Raw genomic sequence first — 22372 nt, 5'->3', positions numbered from 1 at the left:
TGACAGAGCGGTTCCGTCATGGCCCTGCCCGCTCAATAGAACGCTCAACGCAGGCGGGACATTCGCGCCGCGCAGGAGTGGAATTCGCGCCGCGCAGGAGCGTCGGGCAGGCCATGACAGAACCGCTCCGTCATCAGCACAGCGCCATCGCGGTCGATGACGGGGCGGTTCCGTCATCAGCAGGGGAGAGGTTAATGTGCAGTGTTAGTGCTTATTTGCTGGCATGTCATATAAGTGTGTCACTTAATGTGCCGTTCTAATACTTTTTCATCTGCAACAGCAATAACTCAAACTTTCACTAATGCGAGACCTATTGCATTGCAAATGTTTTTTTTTGTTTTAAGAGTTTGTCCGATCTTGCGTTCACCCTATTTCGAGTGTATAGCCATGAATTAATTCGGGCTGGACCGGCCATTTAACTCAATGGTTATTTCACAGGCACCTGGAGGAAGTGGAGACATTTAATGAAGGACCATGGCTGCCCTGTTGTCTGTCACTCTTACCAGCTCTCGGGGATTAATGCAGCAACACCAGCAGGTTAAAAAGAAGAGGAAGAGCTGGAGAGGAATGAAAGGAAAAGAGAGGACCCGGAACACTGTTAGGAAGTGAGTGGAGACAATGGACAGTGGACAGAATGGATGGATGAAAAGCGAGAAAGAGAACAGAGTGGCTAGAGAGAGGAGCTGGAATGGATGAATGCACAGAGACAGAAAGGAGGGAGTTTGCTTGAATAATTTTGTCAGACCTGCTTTTGGTTCCCAGTTCAGCCCTGTATACACCCTCAATAGGATAGACGGGACATCTGCTTATTGTAGGCACGTCACGCATCTGCCAACTCTAAACAACTCCCCCTGCCCTTATTGCAGCACTTAGGATTTACTGTCTTTCTTCATTTAATGAAGAGGTTTGTTCTTTTTTCAGCTGTTCTAATTGTTTATCAGTGATTTTTGTTCTTTAAGTGATTACTAATAGATGTTATGGATCTCATTACCCATGTCCCTATTCCTCGTCCCGACTGTTACTTGTGATGGGGATGCCAGCCTCTTCTTAGCTTTCTTTCCTCTCTCAATTGGATGATCAGTCATTGATAATGGCTTTGATTCAATTCCATCATCCACGCCTTGAAGTCCACTAGTGCTGGAGTCATAGTGAATTCATGGGTGAAACTCAGGAGTACTGCTGCTTGTGGAATGTTGGCCTGCCCCTGTCATGTCCCCATGGCTTGTGATGGTGGCTGGTGTATACAGGGTGTTGAGTTTTCTTCGGTTGACGTAGCATTGAAAGAATAGTGAGATCCTCAAGGAAAAAGAGAGTGTAGAGAAGGCCCAATGATGGTTCCTTCTCTTCGCTAAAGTCATCGTTCTTTCTCCACTTAAAAGATACTAATGTGCACATAAGGAGTCCTCAAGCTCACCTGTTCAGAAACCATGTTAGGAAGGACATGGTAGGACCAACATATATCTAGGAGGGCTGGACCAATACAGATTTCTAGGATAACCACTGATTAAGTAAATGATGTCTCTTTAGTTTTATTGAATCCATGTTTAAACTTTAGCTGCATCCACCACCACGCCTGTGCCGGACACTCGTGTTAGATGGTGCAAGCGGAAGATGTGAGAAGGATGACTTCTCAATGCCATCCCAAGACATGTCCCTGGAGTCAATGTGTGACTCTCTACAAGGACATGAGGAGTAAGGGGGAGACGTACTTTTAAAGAGGTCCTCTAGTCTGTCTACTGAAGTGAAGGGAGATACAAACTCCATTGTTCCTGATCGTCCAAGCTCTTCTTCAGGGGCAGTATTGAGACAGACGCTGCAGCCAATCCAAAAGCTTTATCAGTACATGAATATATGATGGATGTAATCATGTGAAGGGGGCCAGACCCAAATAAGATGTGTTGTGTCGTGCTTGTACCCCCTCTTGACATGGACAAGGAGCTGCCAGAGGCGAAGTAGGCCTTGTGATGATCCTGGAAGTAGGCCTTGCAGTGATCTTTAGTGCCCCCCTAAAGAGGTGGCCTTCTGCAATCAACCTTCTCTCTGAGCATCAAGGAGTGTACATACAGGCAACTATGTGACTAAAACAGGAGCACTGGCATTCCAGCTCAGGCCAGGATATGTGTTTGGAAGCCTTGTGGGAGCGGACGGTGTATCACTTCCAAGAAGAGGATGATGCAAGCAGTGGCAGTGTAACCCGAGCTGGAAATGAGTGATCGCTAAGATGGCACCCCACCGATTTATCTTAGAAAAATGCAAACTCTGACATGCATATGGTGCAGAAAGCAAGCTCCTGTGAGGCGTACACAGCTCATACACTGTTATCAGGCTTTAAAGCTCTTGACTACTGCAATGAATGGTGTAGCAGGTGGAGATGATCCACAAACTAGCGTTTAATTGTGGTAACACTGGCAAGAGGCATCTCAATTGCAGCTCACCAAAACCTTCGCCCAAGACTGGCGGAACAGTGCCTCTTTGACAACTATTGGCCTCCAGGTGCCCCTCCAAGGCTTGTAACTGTTTGGGAAAGAGATGGAAGATGGGGGTACCGAAGACGTTCAGCGACATTCTCTAAGTAGAAATCACAATCAGACTTGGTATCCTCAAGAGCAGATTCATCAGTCGTTCAGAGAAGGAAGCGGGTGCCTCTGCAGTGGTTTACAAGCACTGTCCCTCCCCTTCTAAGCCAAGGAGAGAGATGGACAATGCAACTGCGGGCCAAGAACCACCGGCTGGAGAACACATGCTCCACATCTTGATCAAACGGAAGGAATCTACTTCAGGCTCTTTAAAAATTCAAATTGGGTACAAAGCAGAGCATCTCCTTGATGTCCTCTGAGCTTGGAGTGATCGTTGAACCGGAGCTTGTTTGAGTAAACAGTGATAAGCTTTATCAGAGGGGGTGAAAAACCTTCTGGAGAAGGAGGGGGCTCATCTTGATGAAATTCCAGCAACATCTACTCCGTTGTGACTGATTGTGGCTCCCCAAGTTCCTCAGGGTAAGCAACTGATTACTAAACTCCAGTGAGTGACCCAATGAACGCAATCTGTTAGTTTCAAGATTTTGGGCCAGATGTAGGAAGGCTATTACCGGTCGGTAACTGCCGAAATCGGCCGTTATCGACCGGTAATAGCCTTTTCAGATGTAGGTGTCAAATTTACCGATTCGTAAATAGCGATTCGGTATTTACCGAATCATCATTTACCGATTCGGTATTTACTGATTCAGTAAATGAGATGTAGGAAGCACTTTAAAGAGTGCTTTTGTGCTTTAAGGATTCGTTATTTACCACCAACTATTAGTTGGTGGTAAATAACGAATACTCTGTAAATGCAAATCTGTGCATTTACACCTGTGCCATGGGACAGACATACATGCCCATACATGCCCTTAGGGCAAGTATGTATGCCACATGTGCACACCAGCACTATTCAGGGTTGTAACAGGGTGTCCAAGTGACACCCTGCCACCCTTGACTCTTTCCCTATTTTACCTATTCAGTAATTGACATTCATTCCTATGGGCCTCCACACTCATAGGAATGAATGGCAATTAACGATTTGGTAAATACCGAATCTTAAAGATTCGGTATTTTTTGCCGACTTTATCTACATTGCATTTACTGATTCAAAAATACTGAATCAGTAAAATAATGTATTTTCAAATCTAAAAATTACAATTCCCTACATCTAGCCCTAAGTCTTTGCAGCAGATGTTCACTTTGGTGCCCCGTGGACATTGATGGCTATGCTCATCCTCATTGAGCCCTTGCAGCCGCGGTGCGTCCATTAGGGCGTAGGGGCGTAGCCCCACTAAGCCCTGGACGCACTGTGGCACTGCAGCTGAGTTACACCAGGAATTCTGTAATTCTTCAACAGCGCAGAGCGGGACTCGGGAGTGAAACGGATCGTGATTATTCATGTCAGGTCGGAGTGCGCAGGGGGTGGGGGGGTTGGGGCTGCTGGTCTGCTGCAGCTGCTTGATTGACAGTCTGCAGCAGGCCAGCACTGTGCGCATGAGATTGCCGGGCTGAGACTTGCCCGCGCATGCGCCGATGCCAGCAAAACACTTTCGGCATGGAGAAGGGGCCGGGGTGCGGCTTCAGCCAGGCCGGGTTTGAATGGCTGCCCAGGGCGAGTACACAGTGTGCCTCCCTAGCCAATCCTACTGCTGCATGCATCGCCAGGATTGGCTGGTCCACCGCGCAACAGTCGTCCCTGGAGGGGCTGCGAGAGGAGCAGCAGGAGCCGCTGGCAGAAGTTGTGGAAAGTTTACGATGTCGAAGAAAGACGGTGAGTGCCCTCGGCCTCTGTGATGCTTTACATAAAACGCTCGTTAGGGTAACTCGGTGCCGCATCCGCACAGAGAGCGAAGATCACACGTGGGCCGGCCCTAGCTGGAGGGGTGGGGGTGCAAGGAGCCGGCTGCACAATGCACGCCACTCTACTGCCTAGTAAACTCCTACTGCCTGGCCGTTTCTGCATTTCTCAATCCCGCCAAAACCTGCCAAACAAATTGGTGACTATTGACTAAGCAGGCAACAGTTCACTTAGCACTGTGTCACGGAGATCTGACAAGGGCCTAGTCAGGGTGATAAATGTAATTTTGGCAACTTCAGCAACACTTGGCTTCCTGTACTGAGCGCGCCTCCCCCAGGGAGATTCTGGGCTACCTCTGATGTGTGTCCTGGAACGTCATGAAGTAATTTTCAGAATGTAAAAATGCGAAAAAGCCACCGCCCGGCTTGAAAAACAGACAACACTTTCATGCAGAAGGCTACAGAGTTTACATAAAGCGCCAGAAGAAAAGCCAAGCAAAGTCACCTGGGAGAATCTAGGCAAATGGCAGTGACGTCAATCAGGGCCTCAGGCCGCTTCTTTGAGGGAGGGGGTACTGCGGGGGGGGGGGGGGGGAGTTCTTTCATCATGACTGGCATTGATATGTGTCACAATATGGCGGTGCCTCCTCGCCGCGCTAGAGATCCTGGCAACCACATGCACGTGGTATGCTTCCCGTGAGGGTTCTCTATTGCGTGCTGCCCTGGCACTGCCAGGTGTTCAGTTTGGGCAAATAGCTCCCCGGAGGACGGTGTAATATAATATTCACGCGCAGCGGCGGCTGGTCCATGGGGGCGTTTGGGCGCCGCCCCCCCTGTTTTCTCGCCGTGCGAGAAGGCAAACAAAGGTAGTTATTACCAATGATAATAACTACCATTTGTTTCTGCCTTGCCTTCGCGCACGGCGAGAAGAGAAAGCAGAAGTTTGGTTCCTGTGTGGGCGGTGTTACGCGAGGGCAGGGGGGAGCGGCTTGCCCACTGTTGGTAATACTGTCTGTTTGGGCTGCCTGAGAGGCTACCCAAACATACAGTATTTACAGTGTAGGCAAGCCGCTCCCCCCTGCCCTCGCGTAACCCCTCCCACTCTCCCTGCTCTCTGTATGCTGCTGTGCTGCAGCATACAGAGAGAAATGACGTCAGTAGGGGGCAGCCGGCCGAACCTATCACAGCGCTGTGCTGTGGTGGAGGGGAGGGGAGGGAGGCTGCCTGCAGCCTTCCTGCTGCGTCACGACGAGTCGAGCACCATGGAAATTTCAAACAGGACGGCGCCGCGGGAGTCAGGACTTGAAGGCGGGAAGCGGAGCCTAAGGTAAGTTAACTGTTTCGGCCTGGTTGATTTATAAATTATATGTACAAGAGAATTTTAAAGTGTTTTGTGCACGATTGAATTATAGATTTTGTTTAGTTAATTAGAGAGGGCGTTATTAAAGGTGTGTTTCCGTTTTACCGTCCCTCCGGGCAGACCACTATCACGATGCCTGGAGTGCGCAAATAAAAAGAAGGAACAATCCTGCGTTTTGTGTGACATTGTCTTTACTTCTTCCCGGTGATGGAGGTGTGGGGCTCGAGATGTACAAGAAGTGCCTAAAATGTTTAACTTGGAAGTTTCAGTTACAAGTAATTTAACGGGGGGCGGGGTTCTGATCACTTATTCACCTGCCGAACCTCCGTGAACAAGCAGGGCCTGAAATGTCCCTTTTAATACCCCGGTTTGTATTTTCGGCTTGATAGCAGCACAAAGGACCCTATGAAATGCAAGCTGCAGAGACCACATTCCATGTCCGCTGGAGCGCCCACGGCAGCGCCAGGGTTGATTGTACACTGATTGCTCTATTTGTGCCACTCGTGTTTCCTCGGGGCACCAAAACACACAGGTGTTGAGGGAATACTATCAGGGATCGTGCATGGACCTAGGTGACAGTTACAATTTATTCGTACTCAAACTAATGATATCGGAAGAATGAGTTTGTCCTGCATGGATTCGAACAGGTTACCAGCTAATTACACTCACATTTTAGCAGCGAATATTTAACTTACTGAGCTACTATGACTGCATAGATGGTTTAAATTAATTTGTAATACGGTTGTTGTGGGTTTCCTATAGTGCTACTTGACTCATGCATGCAGCTTAAATAACAGAAAACAGTGTTATGTCAGCTTTAACTCACAACAAATAAGATGCTTTTGTTTAGCTAGTTTTCTGAATGACATTGAACAGCTTTTGTATGCTTAAATAAATGAATATATGTTTGTCAAAGGACGACACCGATTTAGAATAAGGATCGTTGTTCTCTTGAGCAGTGCATCTCCCAGATACATCACTGCCATTGTACTTACTATTACAAGTGTTTGGACGGAAGCTCCTCAGTTTAGAAAACTATGCTTATCCTATCTACGTCAGGCTGTGAATAGTTGCTGAATTCTTGTCATAGCCGCTCCATAGTATTGCATATAACTGTGGCCTAAAAAGAATTCGCAATGTGTCAATTATCTGCCTGGCTGAGAATAGACCCATATACTGAAGCAGTCCAAAAGAAAGAAAAGCATTTATGTAGCAAAGCTCAATGCAGAATTCAATAAACTATTACCAGATTATCTGGAGGATTTATTTGAATGAATATGAAGGTTACGTCTTCAATATGTTCTTTATAAATGATATTAACCCCCCCCCCAATTATTTTACGCCCTACCACTTTCAAATGTCACCAGCCGCCACTGTTCACGCGGGCAATTGACACGGCCTGCAAACCTCAAGGACCTGGAGGGAGAATAATGCAGTTCTCACCACACCACACAGGTTTGGGCGCAGCAAGTTGGAGTCAGTGAGCCAAAATAAAGTGCTAAAAAACAAGAGAATGGCTGTGATGAAGGTAGCACAGAAAGTGTTTGCTTGCAAGTCCTTTGGCAGTAGAGACAGAGCAGTTTCATATTTAAGTCGTACTGGGTAGACTAGTGCAAGAAATTGAAAGTCTGCGTCTGGAGGTGCCAGTGAAAGACACATTCCTTTCACAAAAGCATTTGTGGTTAATTCTGTAAACGTATTGCTAAATGGAATGACAAGTACCTGGAAACCGATGGCAGCGCAGATTTTGAATGCTATCACTTTAAAGTAAATGGAGTTGGGGTTCTTGCAGACGTTTTCAAAACCCTCGTTTCCTTAAAGGCTTTAGGGTTTTGGACTGTTTTACAAACGGCTGCCTTGACTTTATTTTTTCTAAGATTATCTTTACTAGTTTCTAGATGTATGTCAAGTTGGGACAGTTCATTTATTGCTGCGAAGAATTTAGCAAAGTGAAACTACAAATTGAATTGTACATTTTAAATGTTTATAAAGCACAATAGAGACCCAACAATGGCAGACAGGTACTACATTGGCAGCTGTGGTGTGGCCAGAAACAGCCAACTGAGGGGGTAACACATGTCTTTTTGACAATGTGATGCACTGTGGAAGAGGGTGGTCCAAGGGAATCTGCCTATTGGTTGCTTGACACTTGCCTTGTGCTAGCCTGCACCCTGCTGTAATGCCCACTGCACTGCTGTAGGCTGCTCCACTGGCCAGATGCAGCCCCCACTGCTCCGATGCCGTGATTCTTGCTCCTTGTTCACAGCTTCACCCCCAGTCTTCTGAGGTGTAGTGATATCACAGGAGTGCTGTTGAGAGCTCACCCCAGTGATGCTGGTGGCATCCACAGTGCTGGTGTTTGTGGGTGTTAGGGAAGTTTGGACTGTGGCTCTTCTTTGTACTGCACCTGCTTGTGAGGGAATCTGGTTCTATGAATACCTGCACCTGTGTGTGAGAGACGCTTTCTCAGCAAACGCCTGAATTGTATCTGCTGTGAGCGTTATGGCACCTTTTACTGTTATTTCCAGTATTATAAACAGTCTGATAACTGGAATCATGCCATCCGGGCCCGGTTCTGTGTGTGGGAAGCTTGCAGTGCAGATCTGTATCTCGTGGAAACAAATATTTAGTGCGTGTGTGCGTACGTGTGTGTGTGTGTGTGTGAGGAAAGCTTACGAATGCACTTGCTTTTTGTGTTAGGGCAGCTTGCGCTACTGGTCCCTTAGCTGTTCCTGCTCTGTGTGTGTGTGTGTGTGTGTGAAGCTCGAAGTGCCAGCTTCTCGCCTTCTGTGTGTCCTACAGGGAGCTTGCACTGTGGATGAGTATTTGTCCTACTCTTGCTATTTGGAAAGTGGCAATGGTATACAAAGTGTATACAGTGGTGTACATAATATGATATCTTGAAGCAGGTCTTTTTTTGTGGCTGATTCACCTAAGGACAAGAATCGGTTTCCTGTATCTGTTGAGAGAAACATGTTTGCATAGCCAGTCAGTGTGCTAGGGATGCTTACACCGTGGATGCCTGTAGCATGTCAGCTGTACGTTTGATGGAAACCCGAAGTACGGATGTCTCTACTGTACCTGCTCTGGGTGGAAAGAACACTTGCACTGTGAATAACTGTAGTTATTTGTTGCAAGACTAAAATATACCCAAATTGCCACGCATAGTGATTTGTGTCTGCCCAGTCCCTGTGAATTGTACACCTTCTTATGTATTTTGTGAAAGTGTTTTATTTTTTTTAATAGCGCATGCTACCTATAGTGAGTCTTTTTGAAGCTGCCTACATATTTCAATTCAACTCGAACATGGCGGTAGTAGATCTATCTACTACCGCCATGTTCTAGATAGTGAGACCTTTTCTTTTGGACCTGGGACATTAGGTGGTTACTGGGCACTATTTATTTTATTTATTTAAGCTTATAACGCACACAGCTACCCACAATGGGTTTCCCGGCGCCAGGGATAGACTGTAGAAGAAAGGAGGGTGCATCACCTGACTTGAGGCCACAACCGACTATTGGCCACGCTTAGTAAAAAGCAGAGTCTTCAGAGCCTTACGGAAGCGGAGTAGGTTGGTCTCTGATTTTAGTGCCAGTGGGAGGGAGTTCCAATATTTAGGGCCCAAAGTAGAAAAGGAGCGGCCTCCCATTTTTGTCAGCTTCCATCTTGGCACTGTGAAATTGCCAGTGTCCGATGACCTTAGTGAGCGCAGGGGTCTGTAGGGTTTTACCAGCCCTTGAATGTAGCTGGGGCGCTGCCCTGCTTGGCCTTGAACATGTAACAGAGTGCCTTGAATTTAACACGTTCAGGGACGCTCAGCCAGTGAAGGTCACGCAAGGCGGCAGTGGCTTAAGTGCGTCTAGGGACGTTCTTTAGCAGGCATGCAGCCGCATTTTGCACAACCTGAAGCACATGTATGGTGGCTTTATCTGCGCCCAAGTAAAGAATGTTGCCATAGTCCAGGCGTGATGTTACAAGTGCCTGGACTACGGTTCTGCGGGAGGAGAGGGGGAGCATCCACAGAATCTTATAAAGCCACCGCAGCGTTGAGAAGCAAATGGCTGCCACCTTAGTAGCCTGTTGCCTCATAGTTAGCCTGTCGTCAATAATGACACCCAGGTTACGAACTGCAGTTGATGGTGTTGGCGCATTTCCCAGTTCGATGGGCCAATGGCGGGGACCCCAGAGATGTTTGTTCCGACCTAGAATGGCCACCTCGGTCTTCTCCCCATTCAGCTTGAGACAGTTTCTCCGCTATATGTGGTGGGCACTGCTAAGGACGGCAGGACGGCATTTGTTTTAGCACTTTGTGAAAGCTGATAATCTAAATCATTGCGACGGACATGTCTTTATTTAATTGCCTCAAGCTGTGCATGGTGAGAGCGTGAGCCACACTGTTAAAACATGGTATTTCAAGCTGATATTTTAGTCTTCTAGTCTGAATTCAGCACCTGAGCATAATAGGACGGAATGTATGAAGCTCTGTGGTTATACTGAATAAGCAGCTACCCATGTTATGCCATCTATTAATGTAATAACTGCACTTTCACAATTGCTTTATTAACCTTCCTACTTTCTCAAATTTGCTTGAAAATGCACGATTTTTCTTTTTTCTTCAAAATTTTCTTTGGGGGGTAATCCCCCCCAAACCTCCCTTTTGGGGTACGGGCTCGCTCACTGCGCTCGCTACGGTGCTGTATGCAAATCACTTTGCGCCCCACCACTTTCAAATGTCACCCACCACCCCTGAGCCCTTCTCCAGGTCTAACTGCCCAGCATCAAACGAGGCCTATCATTTGAGGTCCAAAACAGTGGCTTTCCTTTTATGCTCTAACCTCTCAGTTTAAAAAATCTTTGCCTTTCATGAACATTTTATCCCAGGCAAGGTCAAGCCACAATCGGGGCAGTCATTTACTCCAATCTAGAGAACTTGCAAACTCATGTTCCTTTCTGATGTGGGAAAGGATCTGGGAAGTGTCTCATTGTTTGCAGATCTCTGCTGGTTTGCTCAGTTCCAATATTTGATCTTCTTTGAGGCCCAGTTTAGACCCAAACTGGCTTGGTATGTCGAGTCTAGAATATCAGACCTACAGGCACTAGTATCACACATTGCACTTCTTATTAAAACATCAGTGGATCAGGGTGCATGAACACAGCTATCAGTTTTCATGATTCTACAGTCTCTCATCAACCAGAGTCCTCGCCAGGAGCATCTACCTGGCTGCTCGTCTTCCAGTTCATGTGAGTTTGAAGTTCTGCTTTAAGTGTGCAGTGAGGTCTGGACTACACACTAGTGACAATGTGAAACCCCTCAAACTATGAATGGTTGCCACACCATGCTACTGTGATGGAGGCAGTCACAACAGAGTCAGGGCAGTCTTACCAAAGTGCTGCAATGCCCTGGTGTCACACAAAGGCAACGCAACACTAAAGTCAGATTTACCAAGCCTTGCAAGGCCACCTTGCGTGGCCCTGCGGTGCTTGGCAAATCTAGAGTAGCTCAAATTACTGTGTTGCGTTACTCTGTCCATAGGGAGTGGCGTGGGTATTCTAATGCAACCACCCATGTATTCTGGCGCATTCCAGGATTTATCTACACTCTTAGACCAGGGAATGCATCAAAATGGTATGCCGCCCCAGGGGGCGCCACAAGGATAAATCTTTATTTCTCTTTATTGTTCTGACTTTTTAAGTGGGGTGCATTCTGCAGCACGTTTAGAAAGAGGAAACTCTTCCAAATATTTTTTTCGTTTAGGGTGCCCCTTCCTGCACAAAAACAATCCTGCCTACAACACAGGCAGCCTTGCATCATGGCACAAGGGTGCCTGCATTGGGGCTAGGCAGCACACTGTGCCAGCACAGGCAGAGATCAGGAATGTGCCTCATATTGGTAAATATGGCACATTACTGCCCTCTCCCCTTCATGCAGCAAGTGGTCTTGCTGTGTTGCGTGAAAGTTTGATAAATCTGTCCCTCAATATTTCAAGTGACAACTTCAGGTTTGCCTTTTTCCCCCCCAAGATTCTCTCCCCCCACCCCTTCCCCCCGACGCTAGATATCAGCAGGGTTGCCATGCCAAAATCTGTCTGTGGAAAAGAGCAGAGTGAGATAGTGATCTTACATCTTGGGATGACAAGCCCTGTAAAGTCCTGCTTGCATGGAGCTCAGAATTGAACACCCAGATTGTAATAGGGGAAGGGGGTCTGCAGTTAGGACTGCAATGAGAGTAAGTAGGAATAATGGGGGGGGGGGGGGGGATTTCATCCATGGGCCTCGTGCAACTATCCAACTATAGCCAACTTGGGTGTGGTTCAGGTCTTCCCCCCATAGGATCCCTCGGCATTAGGAGTTCTGCAGGTCAGAGCGACGGATTACTGTATTACCCAAAATGCTGCAGTTCTCCCCCGCAAATGTCACTGTTTCCTGACAAAAGGAAAGGAGCCAGGTCAGTGTGAACTTTGCACAGTCTAATGCAGATTCAGGTGCAAAATGTTGTGCGTAAACTGGTATCACTCGGAGCCAGGCCCACCTTCACCGTTTCAGTCACTGCCAACATGTCCAAGTCTGCTGTTCCTATCTGCATTTTCATGACCTACTTACCCTGAGCAGAGATGCAGGGGTGGTGGTCCCCATTTACGTATGAACCAGTGAAATCGGCCACTTAAGTAGGATTATTTCAAACCATGGAAGTGTGTGTTTTCCACCGAGATCTGTTGCAAAGCATGGACTCTGCGGCACCTCTCTGGAAGGAGTCCTTTCTGTTCTGCGTGGAGACTGTGGTCCAAGCTAGATACAGCCGTTTAAGAGGGGTACCATAGCCCAAAATACAGTCATCGTGTCTGGAAGAGACATCCAAAGATTTATTTTAAAACCCTGGCTTTTGAGTATTAGCGAATATTCTGGCAAAAAAAACAAAACAATCCAGTTACTCTTTTGGCTTCAGAGGTACCAGAGCAGGAATCTCCGGCATATGTCATGAGCGACTGGCAAGTCTCCAACTACCTGCAAGTAGCTGACCCGTGTGCAGTCCAGTCTACTAAATTACAAGGGTCTACTTGGTTGAACTCATTTATGTGTCCCAAAATTTTTAAGTGTTTATTTGGGATGAAATGGTGTGTATTTTCAGAACCTATCATTTGGAGAAAAAGGGTTGGATTTCCCCCCAAAAAAGGTAGAGCTTATGTTGGAGTGATAAATCATGAGACACTGAAGATACCTTTTAGGAATATCCTCTTGGTGCCAGGGGCATTGCAGCTATGGCTATCTTATTAGCAAGAGGCAGACCAAATTGATAAAGGCCTTTTTCACCTTACGGATATTAACCCTGCCTAGTGTACGGAGGTGATCACGATGGATAATCTTGCATGGAGTGTCCTCAAAAGTAATCTTGTCTGATGTGATCACCATTACCTGGCTAAAAATCTTAGAAGCTCGGTAAGAATTCACAGAGCACGAGTAGCTCTTATTACCGAAAAAGTTGGGCATCTGTGTTAGAGGTTTATAGATTCCTTGGCAGCTTATGGCTAGGCAATCTATATTTAGTCTAGACTCCCACCCTCTCAAGACCTGGGGTATTCAAGTGCCCTACCAGTAACTCCACCGTAGTATTTTTGCCCTCATCCCCAATCCATGAATGAAGCCATCACAAGGAGATAATGCTGAAAACCTTTATTTCTTGAACATGCTGACAAGCACAGCCGCCGCTGCAGGTAGCCTGGATACATATAGATGGACCCCACCCCCATGCACGCCTTCTGATGGTGTCACAGCGTGTAAATGATGGAAGAATGCAGGTTCGGTGGAGTGGGTGCAGCAGGCCGGTGTTTCCTCCTGGGGAGCTTAGCTGCTCTCCCCCAGGGTGTGCTTGTCGAACAGGTACTCGCCCATGCCATTCTGGGGAACGCCCAGGCGCTTCAGGTTGGTGATGTAATCGCCAAGCTTCTTGATGGACTTCACCTGTTCCTCCAGGTACTCAGACTCCAGGAAGTCACAGAGCTGTCAATAGAGAAAACCCAGTTAAAATACAAATCACCCATGAATACAAGAAATAGGTAGAAAGACGGCAGGGTAACTAGCCAAAACAAGCATTGGCAAAGCCAATTGGTTTCGCCTACGCAAGAGATATTGGCTTATGCAATGTGTTTTAGCCATGCTGAACATCAGTGAGACTGCTGTTCAGCATGGCTAAAAGTGAGTGGGGTGGGTAGATTGAGGCACATTGTGGTGGGGTAGGATGGGTAGATTGGGCTAAACTGTAGTGCGGTTGATTGCTGTGGAGTAGAGTGGAGTCGGTGGATTGCAGTAGGGTAGACTGGAGCAGGGTGGATTGGAGTGGGGTAGGATGAGGTGGGTCAGACCGGAGTCAGTTAGATAGAGGTAGATTAAAGTGGGTAAATCAGAGTGGAGTGCAAAAGAGAAACAACAAGCATGATGAAAAGGTCATGTCCATAGGGGCGTGGGCCCTAAAAAGTGCAGACCTTGGGTCCACAAGCACCAGCAAGCCCGATACTCCTCCCCTGATTCCCACGTGGCTACCCTGGGAGAGAAGACAAATGTGCGGTTACCATGGACTCAATGATTTGCCATTGTGCCTTCAAAGCTTCCGAATACTAAGGCTTGCCTGGCCTTGATCCCACCTAATGTCTCTTTATTCCACCTCCCTTCGTCTTTTGCACGTTCTTCTCCATCCCTACATTCATTTCCCCATATCTTCCCTTTCTTGCTCGGATAATGAAAAATAGGACTAGGAACCAAAAAAATTAAGTGAGCCCAGCGTGGGACCGCAAGGCAAATTAAGCACAAAATGCATCTGTAGAACAAGGATGGAAATCTGGCATTTCCGTTGTATTCGGGTCTCAAAGGGCAGTGAAAAGTGGGTGAAGAAACTGATGTGTCTGTGCCCTTTCCCACCCACTGCTCTGGCCCAGGGTGAAGCAGAGCAAGCCCCTCGAATACCTACATGGGGGTCGACTTTATCGGTGGCCAGCTTGTGCAGGTCCAGCAGGGCCTGGTTGACGGTCTTCTCCAGCTGCAGGGCCGCCTGCATCGCCTCCAGGGTGTTGACCCACTCGTCACGGTCCGGTTTCTGTGAGAATTACAAAGATTGCGTTAGAATAGCTTCAGGGCCCAACATCACCTTTTACCTTTTTTGAATCAGATTTTTTCTCATTTTTCCTCATCAGGTACTATTTCAGGTTCTTTTTCTGAAGCCTTAATTGTTGTACTTCCCAAACCTGATAAGGACCCTACCCTTGTTGCTAATTACCATCCCATTTCCTTAATCAATCAAGATTGTAAACTATATGCTAAAATTCTCGCTTCCAGGTTAGCCCCTATCCTTCATTCAATTATTCACCCTGATCAATCTGGTTTTATGAAAAATCGATATTCTGCTAATAATACGAGAACGTTGCTACATGTTATTGAGCAAAGCTCCTCTATCCTTAACCCTGCTGGTGTTATGGCATTAGATGCTGAAAAAGCTTTTGACAAAATCCATTGGCAATTTTTATTTAAAACTTTGTTATCCTTTAATTTTGGGCCTTCCTTTATTCGTATGATTTCTGCTTTACACTATGCTCCCACTGCTCGACTATTTATTAATGGTCAGATTTCTAACCAATTTTCTCTTTTCAGAGGCACTCGACAGGGTTGTCCCCTTTCCCCTCTTTTGTTTTTACTTGGTATAGAACCATTTCTTAATTACATTCGTAAATGCGAAAACATTCAAGGGATTACTGTTTGTGATATTACTGTTAAAACTCTAGCATATGCTGATGATGTGTTATTATTTATTAGCAATCCTGATTCCTCTGTTCCTTTTCTGCTTGATATTATCTCTAAATACTCTATTGTGTCAGGTTATAAGTTAAATGTTACTAAAACTGAATTTTTTCCACTCAATATGTTGTGTACTCCTGATATGCTACCCTCACCAGATATAGTTTGGCAAAAGAATAAATTGAAATACCTTGGTATTTTATTTTCATCATCCCTTCATGCTACCCTAAAATTAAATTCTGACTTCATTCTAGAACATATCAAACAAAAAACTTCCAAATGGTCCTCCCTTCATCTTTCCTGGTGGGGGAGAATGGAATCTATTAAAATGACTATTGCACCTAAAATATTCTATTCCCTTGCAATGATCCCAACTCAATTTCCACTCAAATTTTATAAAGATGTTGACAAACTTCTATCAAAATTTTTATGGAATAACAAGCCTCCCCGTATAGCTTATAAAAAATTAAAAGTTCCCAAATGTAATATTGGTTTTGCCCTACCTGACTTTCTTCTATATCATAAGGCATTTATCCTTAAACAGAGTTCGTTATGGTTTAATATTTCTCCTATGCTTACACCCCCTATTTGGTATCATATAGAGACTTCCCTTGTTAAACCTTTTCCTTTATTATCCCTATTAACCATGTCTCCCGTATCTAAAATTGTACACTCGTCCTCCATAATTAAATCGTCAAGATTAATTTTTAACGATTTGGACTCCAATTTTGAATCCCCTCTACTTTCAACGGTACATTTGTCCTTATGGCATAGTGCCTTGTTAAAATTAAATAAGAATATTTCGTTTTGGTCTTCATGGATTGCTAAAGGTATTTTTTATCTTGGAGATGTTTTCATGGATGGAGCGTTTATTCCATTTATTCAACTCCAATCAAAATTTAATCTGCCTTTAACTGATCTGTCTAAATATCAATTCCTTTGTAATTCTATTTTAGATTCTTTCCCACATGGCATTCCTTCTAAAATGACAGCTGATTTTATGCTATATGTTAATACTGTGTCTTTATCCCCTAAAGCGGTGTCTGTATTTTATAAGAAGCTCACTATATCCTTAGGTTCCAATATTGATACAATCTCTACCTTTTGGAACAATGAGCTATCTTTATCTTTGCCAAGTGATTCTTGGTCATTAATATGGACTCTTTCTATTTCTGGTTGCTTACCAGTGTCAATTTATCAAACTAATGCTTATATTTTATTTAATTCCTTATGGACACCACTGCGTTTATTTAAAGCTCATTTATTACCATCTAATGTATGCTGGCATTGCAATTTGCAGCCTGGTTCCTTACGTCATATGTTATTTGAACGTCCGCTGATTTTGAAATTTTGGTCTGAAGTATGGAATGTAATACAGAAAATTCTACCTATTTCTGATTCACCCTCTTATACTTTAATCATATGCAAATCTGTTGTTTTGAGTGTACCCCTTGAAGATAATGAAGCTAAACTATTTAACTTTTTGGTATCGGCTGCATTGAAATCCATCACATTTTGTTGGAAGGATGTTACTTCCCTTTCAGTCCATGCTTGGTGGTCTTGGATTATCTTTACAAGAAGAGGTGCTCAATTGTCACTACAAGGTATTCATCATAATTCTTCTACTTTTCAATCTTTCTGGTCTCCTATAGATTCATATGTACAGTTATAACTATTGTTGTTCTTCCTTACTACTGTATTGTATTGGTAACTCTACTTGTATAAGTATTTATGCTATGAATTGTATATTTCCCTTCCCCTCCTTAGAATGTCTAATTTTTTCTTGCGATGTATTTTATTGAAGACTGTATATTTTACGATTAGTCTTTCGCTTCTTTGTATTTTAATGAAATCCTTCTTCACTTTTTTGTATGTATTTATGTGATTCATCATTCTTAAAATTTCAATAAAGTCTTACTGAACTAAAAAAAAAAAATAGCTTCAGGGCCCCACGCCGCCATCTCATGCTACTTATAATAAAACTACTAACTCCGGGACATCACATGCAGTGTTATTGAGGTCTAGGAGAGCTTAAAGGGCAGGGTGGTCCCCAAGAGGCAGGTACAAGGTTGTTGGATTATTACCCTTTCCGGAATCATTTTCTCTTCCCCGTGTGCATACCTCCATTTTCTATTCTATGGGTCTTATAAAGCGCACAGCTGCCACAAGAACCGCCCCCCCCCCCCCCCCCCCAACCCGCCCGGATATATAGGGATGGATTTCCACGCTGGAAAAACCTGCACAATGTGTACCAGACTTGGACTCTATTGCAATTAACCCAGAATAAGCCGAGGGGGCCCGGTGGGGTGTAGTGAGGGGAAGTGAAGAGACCCTATTATGGTTGATGTTAATGTTATCACGCTGAACGCTTTCACAGCTTCAGAGTTTCAAAACTGAAAAGTTGAGGATGTAAAATGTGTGCACAATCTAATCTAGAGTTGTGCGCAAATTGCGCATTAAGACAAAATCCTAAACTTACTACTTTGGTATTCACAGAAGGCATTTAGTAGTCTTAAATTAGGATTGTGTCCCAAGTTTAACTTACATTTAACTAAGGACAAAATCCTAATTTAGGAAAAAATCCTAACTCAAGACTACTAAATGCCTTCTGAGAATACCATAAGTAGTAAATTTAGGATTTTGTCTTAATTTAGTTCTGTGAATCGGGGCCAACGTGTTTCCAATGCTTAAGAGTACAGACTAGGTGTAGAGAGCAGAACTGCAGTTAAGGCGAGGGTTGCATGCAATCTGTTATCAGGTTATTATAAATTGTAATGTCATATCCAGAGTCACCCTTGTGCGCCCAGCTGCATAACAGCAGCATCACGCGCCCACTCACCTAGACACCCTGCACCTGCATCACGCGCCCACTCACCTTGACATCACACAGTACCACACGCACTCACCTTGACATCCTGTACCAGCACATCCAACTGTACCACGTGCGCTCACCTTGCCATCACACAGTACCACACGCACTCACCTTGACATCCTATACCAGCACGCACACCTACCTGGTCATCCAACTGTACCACGTGCGCTCACCTTGCCATCACGCAGTACCACACTGCGCTCACATTGACATCACCCAGAACCACGCGCGCGCTCACCTTGACATCACAGTACCACACGCACTCACCTTGACATCCTGTACCAGCACGCACACCTACCTGGTCATCCAACTGTACCACGTGCGCTCACCTTGCCAGCCATCATGCAGTACAACACCCGCTCACATTGACAACACCCAGACCCATGCGCGCGCTCACCTTGACATCCTGCAGCACCACGCGCCCACCGCGCTTGTTCTGATACTTCATGAACTTCTCGGCGTGCTCGCGCTCCTCGTGGCTCTGCTCCTTGAAGTACTTGGCCACGTGGCTCAGGGCCACATCGTCCCGGTCGAAGTAGTAGGACTGGAGAAAGAAGAAGGGAGGCAGGCAGTCAACAACAGATCACAGCACCAAGTGACAGACTGGTTAGCAGGGAGCAGTGTCAGGCACACCGTCATCGAACCTCGCTCTTTGGGGGGCTGTCTTTTTTAGGTCTGGCTCAACAGCGCAGGACCGAGGAGCTCCCCTTGTGCAATGCATGGATGTTCAAGCATGACTGACTGCACACCTGGGGAAGCATGTTATAGCCATCGTTGGTTTCTATGGATACATTTAATCCGCTATCCTCTACCACTAGCCTCACATAATGTATATACAATTGCAATTTTGCACCATGACAAGGGTTACCAGAGTATTCATAGGGTGAAGCTGCGAGGCCTCAGCTATCATCGGGAACCCCCGGGGTACTCCATAGTCCGCAGACCTCGGTTCTAGAATCTTTACTAAACTGGGAAGACCCGAAACAGCCTTCTCTACGCACGAGCCATTAGGGGGCTGTTTATGCGCCTAACGTGCAAGCATGGATGCCAGCTTCCCAGCAGATATCATACATTATCATTTCCTAGGCATGGAGTTTGGGCAACTTCCCAACACCAGAACATGAGCAAAGAAGCCCACAGGAACGGCCTCCGTATGGCCTCAAGCCTTGCAGCACGGGACAGCGCAGCAGAGGCCTTCAGGGGCTGGACCCCCACTGCACCCTGAACCAAGTACAGCATCTGTTACACTCTACTTTTGTCACGATACCTATTATCTTGCCTTCTACATTACAGATCCATGTTTGTGACCATGGCCACTGGAAGTTATGCTGCAAAACACTAAATTATACGGCATTTTTTAAATCCTTCGCTTTTTAAATTTTTTTTTTACGCATAATACTGTCTGGGCAAAGATTTCACATCACTAGTACCAGTTTAACAACCAAAACACATCAAAGAGCAATTAAAAGATGGTTAACCTGTGCAATGCAAGCAAACACATATCCCACACCTAATTTGGATAAGTTTCAGATCGAAACAGTTTTCTTTTGTTAAAATCTGAAGATCACGCACTGTAAAGCAAGTGCGGCCATCCTGAACTATGCGAAAAAAAAAATAAGCCACCGCATCTCATAAATCCAGTGGCCATAGTTAGGACTCCAAAATAAATTGGAAGAAAAACAAACAAAAAAAAAAAAAAACAGGGGGGGGGGGGGGGGGGGGGGAAAGAGATACTAAAAAGTTGGTCGACACATACATAACACTAGTCTTTTCTTCCCCAATAACACTTCTCAATTGCACCCACTAGGTTGCCACATCATGTTTGGGGTCCAATGCTGATCATCAAGTAGCTCCTGCAGGAAGGGCAAGAGCAAAACACGCCTGCCACCATGGACGCCAAAGGGCCACCAGGAACCCGGTGTGAATTGAAGCCTTTTGGGGCCTCTGAAGGTCTATATACACACACACATTTAAAGTACGAGACAGTCACGACACCTACTCACCTCTGGCATGGAACAACTCGAGGTCCCTAAACATTCCGCATCGCAGCCTGCCCCAGGCCTGTGCCAATTCTTGAAAAACTATGCTTCACCTTACACTCCGTCCCTCTAATCCATACAGGGGCGCCCACACTAAAGAGACACTACTCGAACAGACAGCCAACAGACCTCCTTACGCATGATGGCAGTCACAGTACTACACCCCTCTGCAGGTACGGCTTTCCCACGAGCAGGAAAGCCCCCTTCAGCTGCAATCCGCACCTCCAGGTTGCGCAAGAGACAGGGATATACACGAGCCCTGCCTGGCATAACAGCCTGCCTGGGAACTGTAGTAAGGACAGATAAACAGACCCCACTATGAAGAGCAAAGGCGAACAGACGGCGCCCGAACTCACCATGAGGCGTACTGCTCGGTGTTGGCAGTACACCGAGGACAGACAGACATACCCCACTTCGGAGCGTAAAACGGACAGATAGCGCCTGCACTCACAAAGAACAGGTACACGTAGGAAGCACATATTACTGTTAATCATGATGAAGTAAGGACCGACATAATGTGGACTCACTAAGCGGAAAGGACAGACAAAGCTCTGTATGGAGATTAAAGACGGACACACCGGGTCTGTACTCACTAAGAGGAAGAAGAGACACTGCACTGCGCCTGTACTCACCATGGACAGGTAGACGTAGGAGGCGTACAGCTCGGTGACGATAGTACAGTAAGGAGAGATGGACAGACACAACTACGGGGAGTAGAGAGGGACAGACGGTCCCTGTACTCACCATGGACAGGTAGACGTAGGAGGCGTACAGCTCGGTGTTGACCATGCGGTTGATGGCCGCCTCGCACTCCCGGCTGTAGTTCTGGCGCACCTGGGACTCCATGGCGTTGATGATGGTGGGGTTGTCGGCGGTAGTTTTAGATGGATGAAAGATGGATAAAGTTTTCAGGAGAGCGCTGGACTCGGAGCCACGTTCCGTTCAAACACTGTTGAAGCAAGAACACAACTCAGAGCTGGGTCTGAGAAAGCAGCGCACAACGCCTGTATTTATATTTGGAAGGGCGTGCGCGATGGAGACGGACATCGCCGACTTCGTCAGCCCACACGCCCTCCCCTCCGCTGACTACATCCTCCTGGGAGACCTCAACTTCCATCTGGAGAACAACAACGACCGCAACACCAGCACCCTGCTCGACAACCTCACCAACCTGGGACTCAAGCAACTGGTGTCCACCCCCACCCACCTCGCCGGACACACACTCGACGCTGTCTTCTCATCCAGCAAGGACATCAACTTCAGCCACACCACAGAGCTTCAATGGACGGACAACAGCTGCGTCCACTTCACCTTCAAGAAAACAACGACCCACCACCACCAGCAACAGACCGCCCGCAGAAGCTGGAACAAGATCACAGCAGACCAGCTCGCCACCTCCCTGAGCCAGCACCCTCCTGCCAGCTCAGCGAACCCCAGCCAGGCCGCCGACAACCTCACGAAGTGGATCAGCAACTGCGCGGACGAACTCGCCCCACTGAGGACCCCGCCCAGCAGACCCGGCAGCAAGAAAGCCCCATGGTTCACCGACGAACTCAAGAGCTCCAAGAAGAACTGCCGAGCCCTCGAGAAAGTCTGGAGAAGGGAACCGACACCGGACAACAGGACCTCCTTCAAACTTGCCACCCGGAAACACCACCAGCTGATCCGCGCCGCCAAGAAAACAGCATTCAAGGACCGGTTGGACAACAACGCACACAACTGCAAGGAACTCTTCAACATCGTCAAAGAGCTTTCCAACCCCAGCGCAGGAAACAACGACATCACCCCATCGCAAGACCTCTGCAACTCCCTGGCTTCATACTTCCACAACAAGATCGCGGACATACACAACAGCTTCAACAACCAACCAACGCACACCATGACCGAACAACCACCCCCCACCACCACCCTCCACGCCTGGACCCCGATCAGCACCGAAGACACCATCCGCACGATGAACTCCATCCACTCCGGATCACCGACCGACCCCTGCCCTCACCACGT

At 46.5% G+C, this 22372-nt stretch overlaps 1 protein-coding gene across 2 annotated transcripts; it reads right to left on the bottom strand.

The window, feature by feature from the left end:
• Positions 1 to 13330: 13330 nt before the first annotated feature.
• LOC147701527 (ferritin heavy chain B) lies at positions 13331 to 21364 on the bottom strand. Of its 2 annotated transcripts, none has more exons than XM_086930206.1 (4): positions 21113 to 21364; positions 18727 to 18873; positions 14637 to 14762; positions 13331 to 13672 (listed from the first exon to the last, which is right to left on the bottom strand). In XM_086930206.1, the coding sequence occupies exons 1-4, from the start codon at positions 21212 to 21214 to the stop codon at positions 13517 to 13519; spliced, it is 531 nt and encodes a 176-aa protein (XP_086786332.1). In that variant the 5' UTR covers positions 21215 to 21364; the 3' UTR covers positions 13331 to 13516. The 2 variants fall into 2 exon arrangements, with proteins under 2 accessions (XP_086786332.1, XP_086786333.1); XM_086930207.1 differs by lacking the exon at positions 21113 to 21364 and adding an exon at positions 21001 to 21085.
• Positions 21365 to 22372: the final 1008 nt, after the last annotated feature.

The sequence above is a fragment of the Lissotriton vulgaris genome, chromosome 7 (assembly GCF_964263255.1).
Source record: "Lissotriton vulgaris chromosome 7, aLisVul1.2, whole genome shotgun sequence".
NCBI classification, from domain to species: domain Eukaryota; kingdom Metazoa; phylum Chordata; class Amphibia; order Caudata; family Salamandridae; genus Lissotriton; species Lissotriton vulgaris.
Note: the sequence above shows the minus strand (reverse complement) of the source record. Positions and strands in the feature narration are given on the sequence as shown.